This window comes from Ascaphus truei, chromosome 3 (assembly GCF_040206685.1).
Source record: "Ascaphus truei isolate aAscTru1 chromosome 3, aAscTru1.hap1, whole genome shotgun sequence".
Classification (NCBI taxonomy): domain Eukaryota; kingdom Metazoa; phylum Chordata; class Amphibia; order Anura; family Ascaphidae; genus Ascaphus; species Ascaphus truei.
In genome coordinates, this window is record NC_134485.1 from 366218887 (window position 1) to 366232016 (window position 13130).

Genomic DNA, 13130 nt, shown 5'->3' on the forward strand with positions numbered 1-13130 from the left:
GGTAGGTGCTTGTTCTTGCCAGACTCAGAGCTGGGCCGTTTGAGCCCGGGGGGAGCACGAGTGGGCGAGGTCAGATATTCAAGACGTCGATAACCCGCTCGCGCAGACGGCAGTGGCGCGGGGGCCGGCTGACCCCCCTCCCCCTCCTGGCGAAAGTACACTCTGGCGAGGAGTGGCATTTAACCCTCGTAGTTTATGTATTAATAAATAGCTGCGGCCAATTTTACCTCCAGTTTACCGTCTGCTGTCGTTATTTTGGTTGTGTATGGGGACAAAGCGGGCGGGTGGGGAACCGCCTGACCGCCTCCCTGGTCATGACATTTGTAACATTTTTGTTATCGTCTTTTAGTAAATTCCTAAAATCAGAAGCCCTGTACTGTACATAACATAAGTACAGAACATTAATTTGCTCTGCTACAAAAACTACAGATATGATGATTTTTTTTTTTTTATATAAAATATGGCCAGTATGATCTGCAAAATGTTGCCGCCATTTTGTTCCCCTCCCTGGAGGGAGCACGGACACCAGTAACTACACCAGTGTCTTGGAAATAGGGGGATCCTCGGAGCTCGCGGTAATGAGGTTCAGCTCTGGAGGACCTCCTGGTTAAAAAACTTAGTAGCTAGAATGGCTAATTGAAGCATCTACATAATACCGTGTTACCAATCATTCCTTGGTTTGTATTGTATCATAGTTCACATCCCCAAGGAAAAGTAAAACGCACAACTGGGCGCCATGGGGATGTTTTGCCTAATGTATAAGAACTGAATTACAATGGATTTTTCAAAGATGTCGAATAGTGTTCTGCATGTTTTACACGTAACATGAGCTGGCATTTGCCTGTGTGATCAGTGTTTGGGGAGTTTTACAGAATACACATTCTTTAAGATCTTTTTTCAGTTTATTTTTTTACACAATTAGGGTTAGTGCAAATATATGGGTAATAATTCCGTAACAAACTTTTCAAAGTCACCCAGCTTTAACGGCTGTCATTTACCAAATCTGCACTATATAAACTGGGAATCCATTAAATTACCAATGAAAGATTCAGACAGTTGCTTAGTATTTGACAAGGCTCTAGTCCCATGTTATATTACAGCGAGAGGATGGCATTTTATTCATAGAATCACCTATACTGTAGCATCAGCACTTTATATACTGTAATTGATACTGGCAAATGAAAACTTCGAGTATCTAGTGCAGTGCTGAAAATCTTTCAACTCTATTGATCCCAACTGTGCTACAGTACAATCTTCCAATTTTCCCTGTGTGAGTCGGAAATTCATTACTGTACAATGCGTTGAGGCCAGTCACAGCATTTCCAATGTTTCAAATATATTTTTATATCTTTTTATGACATACCATTTTTAAAAACAATTGTATACTAAATACTATATACAGTAGAGGCAGCGATTATTCTAACAAAAACCAGTGGCAATTCCCCCAAAAAACCCAGGTACACCCAGGTACATTCTGAATACATTTCCTTAAACTAGCCCCAGCATTTCTGCATTGATTAATGGCCTATCAGATTAACAGCGGGGGTCCCTGGCAGTCCCATTCAAACTGAATTGGAATGCCAGGGATCCCTGCTGTGTTAATCCTATGGGTCGTTAGTCAATGCAGAAATGCCTTAAACGTGCCTCAAACTAGCCCAGAACATAACCTGAATGTAACCCGGCTAGTTTAAGGCAAATGTTAGAATAAGCGTTGCCTCTACTGTACTATACTAAAAAAAAAATGCCTCTATCATTCTGGTTGGTACACTGTACAATGTGCATTGTTCGGCATAGCCAGGTCTTTTATAGAAATGTAAAAAAAAACCTGGATTAACGCTTACTACAACTTGACATATCAGAAAACTGGAGTAAAAGTGGCAGCAAATGACCACATTTCAAAAAGAATCAATAAAAGTTCAATGATTGGCATATTTTTATGACTTATTAATACACAGATGTAGCCAACGTCATTACATTTTATGGTAAGATTTATTGAGATTTCTCATTCCCTCTAAATTGTGAGCTCTCACAGGAAGGGTCTTCTGTATCTGTTTGTCCTTATTTGGTATGTAATCCTGAATACAATTAGTTTTCCCAGAACTCCAAATGAAAGCTAAGACGCGTTTTCCATGTGTAAAAAATGAACAATGTGTATTGTAGCAATAAGTCAGTAACAACGCAACTAAAGCAATACAGGATAACATAATTACACAGGCATAGCCTGAGGGAAGGGGGAGGGGGAAGAGAGTGAGTAGGAAAGGGAAAGGTGATCACACAGACAGGGTGAGGAGGTGAAAGTAACCAACAAATGGGATGGAAATATGAAGGATAATGCCCCCGATTTCATTTGGAGTGCTGGGCACACTAATTGTATTCTACATTGTTCTTGGGGGAGATTGGGGTCTCTCCATTGTTCCCTTTGCACCCACCATTCATACACCATTCCTAGATCCCATTATGAAGTGCTGCCTATTCTGCATACTTTCTGGAATGTAATCCTGTTGATCTAATTTACATCTCTCTGTAACCTCATTATATCACGCTGTGGAATATGATCAAAAACAACATTAGGGAGTAGAAGGGTCACGAGGTTATTACATTGTAATTGTGGATACATTTATAGACTTAAAAAAATATTAGATTTCAACATTTTGCCAAGCATTAATAACATCTGTACTACTTAGTGGCCAGAGCAACCCGTATGAAATTAGCAGGAGCAGAAAGTTCAAAGGCCACCTCAAGGCCTTTGGCGTCTGCATTTGGCCTGCCGGGTGCCAGTTAAAGGACCTGCTTATACTGTACGGTATCTTGTGTAATTAATAGGAACAATGAGGCAGGCTACATCCGTAAAACTAATACATAAGGTGCATTGTATGACAATATACTGTCAAAGTGGAGCACAAAGTTAGTAAGATTGTTTTTTTGCCACAACACAAAACCATTACATTTTCTTGGGGCTTTAATTCTCTTTCAAATAATTTTCAGCATTGTAAGCCACTAGAGACAAAATGAGTGAAATCTGGGGCTCTTAACCAAACACTGACTTGTGATCAAAGTGTGATGCTACTGTAAGTGGGTGAGGTAAGGTGCAGGGAAAAGTTACCAGGTACCATTATCTTTTTTTATTTATTGACCCACAAACTTACTATTTGACTTTTTATTAAAATAAAAATTGTTAGGAAGCCTCTCTTCTCTTTCCTAAGCATATTGTACTGATCTTTCTAAAATTGGATGCAAATAGCTTTTTTTCCCATGTTTATTAAAGTTAGTATTTGTTGTGTTGGGCACAGTGCCTTTAAAGCAGCAGTCCAAGCTACCGTTTAAAAAACAATATATATATTTTTTCTGTCACTAGATATAATTGTTGCTCTGCTAGAAAGAGGGCAGGGCTCAAAAAGGGATATGCCAGAGTGTTTCAGAAGAGGAAGGGGATGTGACTTTGTAAATGGCTTCTATAGAAACAAAAAATGCTTGTTACATTATATATACATACATTTTTTAATGCAGTTATTTATTTTTTTAAATGCTATAATTATTTTCTCATAGTACATAACTGATTTATTAAAAAAACACATGTAGGATATTGTTTGGTCAGCAGCGTTAAGCCACTTTGATCAATGACACCAACATGTTACACCAGCACAAACTGCCTTTCATTTTGCTTTTGCATCTGAATCAAATACTTAATTGCAAAATTAGCCAGGAGCTTTTTATTTTGGTGCTACATTTTAATCTACATTAGTTATAAATTATATTAATATTTAAAAAAAAGCACTATGCATTGCATGTTCTGTAATAAATATTGTTAATTTTGTAGTTAGTTATGCTTTAAGGGCTACATTTTCCCTTAGTGTATCTCAAGTAACAAAAAACTATTAAAGGAGATGATACAGTACAGGTGATTGCATTTATTGCAAGCCCAATATACGTATGCTGCTAAATAGAACAAAACTGATAGAATAAAACCGACTTCAATTTTAAGCCTGAGGAAAATGGAAATATGCTATGTGAAATGTTAATTATAAATACTGTATGAATTTTTACTCACAATGATTGAAGTTGCTGCAAACCTTCAAACTGATCAACACAGAGGGAAAGTGGATTATACCCAAGATTACTGTAAACAAAGGAAATCAATGAATAAAGTGAAAATTTTAAAACACTAGGTTAACAAAACAGGAAACTGAGTACTTTCAGCTGATAGGAAGAAAATGGAAAGGACTATTATAACATAGTTGAAAATAATATTATGAAAGATTGATCAAAGATGACGATATCCTTGTGAAGAATATGTAATTATGCGTTTCCTCTTATCCAATATCAAATGAAATATCCAAAAACAGGTGTGTTGACAGTTAATTTATTTACCGTAAGGCAAAATAAGAATAAACTTCATCTAAAGGTACAGTACAGGCTAAACTAAAACATACTATGGATGGAGAACAAAGTATCCTGGATTGCTCGATGGTATTGTTGGTTCGGCAATTCTTTACATTCTAATGCATGTACTCAAAACAGATTCATATAGTAAATCCTAGGTATTAGTTTAACTTACAGTATGCAAAGCTTGTTAGTATGAAACAATAATACAATTAAGAAATCCTTGGAAATTCTCGACACGAAGCCTATACTCTTATCTCAGCCTTGGACAGACTCCATCTTCTACCCAAAATGTACTATAAAAAAATTTCAGATGTTCTAAACTTCCTACAAATTAATTATTTCCCATAAATTTTGTTTTTCTTATTTTCCACAATCTTTCTCCGTTCATTCTGAATAGAGACTGGGGAAAAATGGATTCTAACGGACATCATAGATTCCAAATAACTTGAATGCCATTTACAATAGTGAGTGTCTTGAAATTAATAACATAAAAATAGCAAACCCAGTTTCACTTAAAGTCCAGTGCTCACAGTAAATAGCCAGTTTTATCAATATAAAGCTGGTTTGCTACTGAACTTGGTGAAAAATGAAATTGGTAAACGCATGACAATGGATATCTATATACAGTATATAAAACTGAAAGTGTTGTTTGTGTGTCCCTGCAGACAATTTGATTGGACCTTTGGTCCGCCCGCCCTCCGACGGCTATCATTGGTCGGTGTCTCGCCTCCCCCCGTGTGTCCCGCCCTCCCACGGCTCTCATTGGCCGGTGTCTCGCTCCCCCCCGTGCCTCCCACCCACCCTTCCACCTCCCAAAAGGTTCCTCTCCGCCCCCGGCTCCCATCCACCCTTCCAAAAGCTTCCTCCACCACCTCCCGGTCCGCGGCGTGTCTCGCCCCCCCTGTGCCTCCCACCCACCCTGCCACCTCTTGAAAGGTTCCTCTCTGCGTGAGGTCTGGTGGATGCGGGGGGGATGCCGGCCCGCCCGCTATCTTCATGCCACCGCCTGAGGTATTGGGTGTTGCGGGGGGGTTGACGGCCCGCTTGCTATTTGCATGCCTCCACCGCCACCACCGCCTGAGGTATGATGGGTGCGGGGGGGTTGGAGATGCGGGGGGATGCCGGCCTGCTCGCTATCTTCATGCCGCCGCCTGTGGTATGTGGGGTGCGGGGGGTGGGGGGTGCAGGGGGGGAAGATGTCACCCACCCAGTCACTAACTCACCCAGTCACTAACTCACACACCCAGCCAGTCACTAAAGTCGCTAACACACCCATTCACTAACCCACCCAGTCATTAACCCACCCACCAACGCACCCACAACCCACTCTCACCCACCCACCCAGTCACTCACCCACCCACACAGTCACCTACCCACCCAGTCAGTCAGCCACCCACGCAGTCACCTAGTCAGTCACCCACCCACCCAGTCAGTCACCCAGTCACCCAGTCAGTCACCCACCCAGTGAGTCAGTCACCCACCCAGTCAGTCACCAAAGTCAGTCAGTCAGTCACCCAGTGAGTCACCCACCCAGTCAGTCACCCACCCAGTCAGTCAGTCACCCAGTCAGTCAGTCAGTCAGTCACCCAGTCAGTCACCAAGTCAGTCAGTCACCAAAGTCAGTCAGTCACCAAAGTCAGTCAGTCAGCCACCCAGTCAGTCAGTCAGTCACTCACTCACACACCCAGTCAGTCACCCACCCACCCAGTCACCCAGTCAGTCACCCACCCAATCAGTCAGTCACCAAAGTCAGTCAGTCACCCACCCAGTCAGTCACCCACCCAGTCAGTCACCCACCCACCCAGTCAGTCAGTCAGTCACCCAGTCAGTCAGTCAGTCACCGAGTCAGTCAGTCACCCAGTCAGTCAGTCACCCAGTCAGTCAGTCACCCAGTCAGTCAGTCACCCAGTCAGTCAGTCACCCAGTCAGTCAGTCACCCAGTCAGTCATCCAGTCAGTCAGTCACCCAGTCAGTCACCCAATCAGTCAGTCACCCAGTCAGTCAGTCACACAGTCAGTCACCCAGTCAGTCAGTCACCCAGTCAGTCAGTCACCCAGTCAGTCAGTCACCCAGTCAGTCAGTCACCCAGTCAGTCAGTCACCCAGTCAGTCAGTCACCCACCCAGTCAGTCACCCACCCAGTCAGTCACCCACCCAGTCAGCCAGTCACCCACCCAGCCAGTCACCCACCCAGTCAGTCAGTAAGCCAGTCACCAACCCAGTCAGTCAGTCACCCACCCAGTCAGTCAGTCAGTCACCCACCCAGTCAGTCACCCACCCAGTCAGTCACCCACCCAGTCATTCAGTCAGTCACCCACCCAGTCACCCACCCAGTCAGTCAGTCACCCAGTCAGTCAGTTACCCACCCACCCAGTCAGTCAGCCACCCAGTCAGTCACACAGTCAGTCAGTCACCCAGTCAGTCAGTCACCCAGTCAGTCAGTCACCCAGTCAGTCAGTCACCCAGTCAGTCAGTCACCCACCCAGTCAGTCAAGTCAGTCACCCACCCAGTCAGTCAGTCACCCAGTCAGTCAGTCACCCACCCAGTCAGTCAGTCACCCAGTCAGTCAGTCAGTCACCCACCCAGTCAGTCACCCACCCAGTCAGTCAGCCACCCAGTCAGTCAGCCACCCAGTCAGTCAGCCACGCAGTCAGTCACCAACCCAGTCAGTCGAGTTAGTCAGTCACCCAGTCAGTCAGTCACCCAGTCAGTCACCCACCCAGTCAGTCAGTCACCCACCCAGTCAGTCAGTCACCCACCCACTCAGTCACCCACCCAGTCAGTCAGTCACCCAGTCACCCAGTCAGTCAGCCACCCAGTCAGTGTGAAGGGGGGGGGGCAGAGGTGTAAATGGGGGGTGGGGTTGGAGATGTTAAGGGGGGTCCCAGTCATGTGTAGGGGGGGGCAGATTGCTGTCAGATGGGAACAAACAGACAGGGGGGGAGAAAGGGGAAGGGGGAGAGAGAGGGGGAGCGGAGATAGGGGTAGCAGAGATAGGGGTGAGCGGGACAATTCAATCCCGGGCAACGCCGGGTATATCAGCTAGTTTAATATATTTTTTCTTATATAGCGCTGACAGTATATAGATTCTTGCAATAAGTCCCTGGCCCTTAGAGCTTACAATCTAGTGTTGGTGCCTGAGGCACAGGGGGATAAAATGACTTGACCTAGGTCACAAGTAGCTGACCTAGGGCTGCCAGGTGTCCAGTATTGAACTGGAATGTCCTGTATTTGGGCACTCTGTCCAGTAAATAATGAGAGGTAATACAGACATGGATGTGTACGGTATTACATCTGTAGACGTAGTGACTTGACAGCATTTCCCCAAGCAGGGAGAAAGCAGGGCTTTTGCTACTGTACGGGGCTGGACAGCTTCCTCCATGCTGAATGGCTGCTGCTGGGTATTGCAGGTGTCAGGATCCTGGGGGTAGGACCAAGTAGAGAAAGAGGGGAGGGTGTAAGAGAGGAAGTGTTTGAGAGAGGAAGAGGTGAGGGGGGGTAAGATAGGAAGAGGGGAGAGGAGGTAAGAGAGGAAGAGGGGAGGGAGTAAGAGAGGATGAGGGGAGGTTGAGAGGGGATGAGGGGAGGGGGAAAGAGGCTAAAGGGGTGGCGAGAGGATGAAGAGGGGTGCAACAATCTTGACATTTTTGGGACAGAAGCATTAAGATCAGTACTGCTCATTATAGGGCTATATGACTGAAGGTATGTTATTTATAAATGATCTGACCGTTATATAATTTTGTCAAAATTTCACTCCTACTATGCACCAATTTGCACCATTTCAGATTCTATTTTGCAATTTTTTTTAACGAAATAGAATATAAAATAGTGCTAATTGGTGCATACTAGGAGTGACATTTTGAAAAAATTACGTAACGGTCAAATAATTTATAAATAACATACCTCCCCACCAGCTTTTCTCGATTGTGTCACACCTTTCTCCTTTGTGTCCATCATCTTTGTACAGTACACGTTTCGTTACCGCTGTTGCAACTTCATCAGGGGTTTATATCTTACCCTAATGAAGTCACCACAGTGGTTACGAAACACGTAAAGTTAATCCTGTTGAAGTTACCAGGTGACATCATCACGTCACTGACGGAGACATGGAGAGAGTCATTGTTTCATTGCAAGGGGAGTGTAAGAGCTACGGGAAGATCTATTAGCTGTCTCATCAGCCAGGACTTTAAAGGCAGACCCCTCTGTTTCACAGACACGGAGAGCAGAAGTGCCACGTTAACACCACCAATGTTTGGTCTGCAAGAACCCTGACTGCGGTTATACATCAGCTGGTGTGCCAGCTAAAAGGTCTGTGAAGGAAGTTTTTCATTTAAAGTACTATTCTGCCGGCCAGTATCTGATACCACCCTTCCCACAGGGAATGATCAGCTGGCTTACTGTCTGATATCCCGTTGAGAGAGACGTTTCAGCTAATTCATTAGACTGCCTTTTTGTGAATGGAGAACCAACTATGGTTTTTCACTGCAGTGATGTTTTACTAACTATTCCACTATCTAAGTCCTTAACGGCAGCAATACCATCAGCTGCCATATACTGTACATAAGAATTTTTCATGTGGGACTTTAATGGAATAAATGAACAGCCTTTTGTTATTATGTGTACTTTGGAGTATGCACTTCTCATTTTTTCCTTTTATATATATATATATATATATATATATATATATATATAGATATATAAATATATAAATATATACACACACACACACACACACACACACACACACACACACACACACACACACACACACACACACACACACACACACACACACACACACACACACACACACACACGCTGTATTTTGCCAAATTGGAGTTATTATTCCACTCTCTCTATTTTATGCTAAATACTAAGTGAGCTGCCTTTGACATACAGTGTCAGTGGCAAAAGGTCACTTCCGCTGAGAAGTGCGGTATCTCATCTTTTCTCATTTTACATTTGCTATTAAAGCTTATCTGAGGCAACCCAGTTTTATTAAAAATCTGGTGCAATTGTGATTTTTAAAATACTACCAGCATTATATTCCTAAACTCAGAATTACCACTTCCTTAAAGATAGCAGCAAACATTAAATGTTGACAGCTATGGGATTTATTAAGATAATTCAGATAAAGATTTTGACATACAGTAACACATGGTAGTGTGTGTGTGTGTATATATATATATATATAGTGTGTTTGTGTGTGTTAAATAGCACCAACAAGAACAAAGAAGTCAAAGCATTCAATCCTACTAATTATTACCTTTAACGAGAGATTCTGCCATTCAAATATTGAATCTTTCATGGGGCATTTTCTGCCTCAGTATTATTTTTCTACTGCAGAGTTATTATTTATCAATTACACCCAAAATGTGTATTTTAACTTACAGTTTCTGTAAATCTTTAAGATCTTTCAAGCTGGAAAGTGGCACTTCTGTGATTAAATTATTTGATAAATCTCTAGGAATAATAAAATAAAAAACAAATCTTAGTTTGCTGAAATAATACATTAAAAAGAATCAATTAAGGTTATTGCTTACAGTGTTATTGGTTACGCACATGACTGGAAAATAGGTTAACAGGCAATGGGTACTGTAGATTATTCAGCAACATAATAATATACTTATTTTTTCATTTCTTTCTACGCTTGCATTTCATTGCAGTCTCTATGGTGGACTTGCCTACAAGTTTGTATGCTTTGTGTATCAGAAATAGCATTCTTAATCTATCCCCTTTTCCCCTGGAAGTAGGCAGAGTTTATCTAGAAAGATGCTGATAAGGTTCCATCCCAGAGGAGACTGTTAACATTATCATTGTAGAGTTTTGTATTGAAAGGTATGATATGCAGATGTAGCAAGACTTAGGCTACGGCCCCAGTGCCTGTGCTGCACGCGCGCCTAGCGGTGCGTGCAGCCGAGTTCCCTGGTCTGCAGTGAGCTGCAGGGGAAAAGACAGGGGGGGCGTGACGGGAGAGTGACAGGGGCACGGTCATGACGTCACTGTGACGGTGAAGGGGTTCCCAGGCCAGTAAATAAAGGTATTATGCCCGGCTGGGTGCCCCTGAGCCCCTGAGCCACCAGGTATAAGGTGGCGAGAATAATGGGATTTCTACTATGCAATGTATTTCTATGTGTTCTATGCAATGTATTTCTATGTGTTTCCCTGTAACCGCGCAAAGGAAAAAATATTTTAAAACCCAGCAGCTTGCAGCACAGCGCATAAGCGTTCAGCTAACTTCTGCTAGGAAGGTCCTAGAGCGCTGAGATTTGCTGTAAGAGCTGAGGGAGTAAAATCATATAAAAGGTTATAACGCAATTTTTATAAAGTTTCATAAAAATTGATGAATGAAAGTGCCCCTATTTTAATAGTTCTAACATTATGGCATAAGGGAATTATCCTTCAGACGTCCGGAACAGAGGGAAACACTCAAGATTGTAATTGCAGTACTTTAGAAATGTTTGGCAGGAAATTCTTGAGAGGTGATCGATGCATATGTAAGTAGGGCTTCTAAACCACCCCGCTGGTTTGGTTCCCCGATGTCTGGAAAAACCCGTAGTTGAAAGCATTAGCCGACTGAAGGTGAGAAGTGGGGAGGGGTAATTCATGCATTCCCCATCTTAGCAAATGGCCCAGATGTCCGGCCAGCTCAGACAAAATGTCGCCAGGAAAGGGGGCTTGGTCTGGTATGCTAAGCGGCCAAGGTGCGAGGTTTGCACATGCCCTTAGCAAACTATGAAGCCCTCTGCCAGGTCTTGACAAGTAGGGACAACCCTGGGATAGATAGGAATATTATTCCCACGAACGACATTGGCTGTAGAGGTTACAGATAGGGATTTCTACTGCATAAAAATCCCTGCAGCCGATCGGGAGTCAGATTCATCTAACCTGGATTTTAACCTTTGCAACATCGTAACCCAAGTCAAGAGTTTGTAAGAACGAAGGAATCCAGAACTAATTCTATGGAAGTAGAACGAAGTAAGTAGTTGCGGAAGAGAAACAGGGTTTGTGGGAGGCGCCGCTATCCAAAGACTGTTTTCGGCTTTATTTGCACACAACTCCCGCTCCTGGGAAATTGTGCCCAAAGACTCTATTTCTAAAGATTTTGTTTTAGACATAGAAGATTTCGTTTTGCCCCATCACAGTAAGTGTATTTAAAGTGTTCATTCTGTAAATAAATTACAATTTATTTTATCTCTTGCTTTGCTCAATCAAAGGATCTGGGTATTTTGGTGTTAAAAGCATTGGTCTCCTGAGACATTCATCCAGCAGGTTCGTCCTCATTGGCTGAACCACCGAGGGGCGTGGCCTAGCGCTCCGTCGCTAGTTCTAATCACAATTGTAATGTATGTCTGAAAAATGCACTGTGCAGCGTGGCGGCCACCCCGCGCAGCGGGCCCGGCCCCATTGAGGGGCGGCTTTTGTCCCCACAGTGCCAGCCACAGCGGGTGCTGCAGCAGACAGTGGGGACCAAGCCTTACTGTCTCCGGTACCGTGACCAGGCATGAGATTCCACCCACGGGAACACATTGTTGACCATGGTCTGGCCACAAGCAGACAACAAAATCATTTGTGGTGTTTTATTTATTTAATTGCAATTCAATATGTGCCTGGCAGATGACACAGTGAATCTTTGTCTATGCTCATGGTGAGCCTATTGAATTTTAGTGGTCAGCAATTGTTCAGATGTACAATAAATAATATTTCTGGGCTGAACCTTTCAACATGATATAATTTTTTCATAGACACACTTGGGGACACCCAGACACATAGGGGCAGATTCACAAAGCAGATAAGGGTTTTAAGGGCGATTAATGCCCTTATGGCGCGATACTGAGTGCTCTGCTATTCACAAAGCAGTGATAACAGTGCAGTACCACGTTATAATGGCTTTTTATCACCCTTAAACAGTCATTGAAAAAAAATAATCTCTAAATAGGCCAAAAAATGGCAAACGCGCCGTTTTTTTGCCAGTAACTGCTATTCTGCTATTCACAAAGCAGTGATAACTTAATCGTACTATAAAAGCTTGCCAGATTTGCTCACCAGCTAAAGGCTGGCGCAAAAGAGATGCATTAAAGCATGTGTTTTTTCTTGCTCAGCATTAATACCAGAGGCCAGCGGGGGTCTCCGGGTGGTCTCAGCAGGTGTCTGGGTATCCTCGGGTGGTCCCCGCTGGTGCCCAGGGGCCCTCAGATGGACCCCACGGGTTTCTGTGGGCCCTCGGGTGATCCACGCGGGTGTCTGGGGGCCCTTGGGTGGTCCATGTGGTTTGTCCCTGTGAGTGGTCCAAGCGGGTGTCCGGGGGCTCTCGTGTGGTCCTTCAGGTGTCTGGGGGCCCTCGGTTGGTCCCAGTTGGTAGTCTCCAGGGGTCCTTGTGTGGTTCCCACTTGTGTCCGGGGGTCCTCCAGTGGTTCCTACGGTGCCTACGATGCCTGGGGGCCTTTGGGTGGTCCATGTGGGTGGTCCCCGCAGGTGTTTGGGGCAATTGGGTGGTATCTGCATCTGTCTGGGGGCCATGAGGTGGCTTTGTGGGTGTCTGGGGGTCCTCGGGTTGTCCCTCTAGGTGTCTGGGGGCAGAGTCACCAAAAGAAATTGTAGGGCCCAGGACAAACATTTTAAGCAGGGCCCCCTGTGTTGACTGTATTGCGAGCCGCCACCCCATTTCATACCTCATGAGCCCCCTCTCACCCCCCTATTCCCATGTATTTCTCTCCCTTCCATCTCACCCCCTCTCACTCTCCCGA

General features: G+C 44.1%; 1 protein-coding gene across 1 annotated transcript in view; it reads right to left on the reverse strand.

Annotated features, from left to right (window-relative positions):
* Positions 1-13130, reverse strand: part of RXFP2 (relaxin family peptide receptor 2) — a 211798-nt gene that overhangs the window by 54626 nt on the left and 144042 nt on the right. The window contains exons 11-12 of the mRNA XM_075593187.1: positions 9775-9846; positions 4049-4117 (exon numbers count right to left, since the gene is read on the reverse strand). Of these exons, the coding sequence (XP_075449302.1) occupies positions 4049-4117; positions 9775-9846 (141 nt within the window). The remainder of the gene's footprint in view (positions 1-4048; positions 4118-9774; positions 9847-13130) is intronic.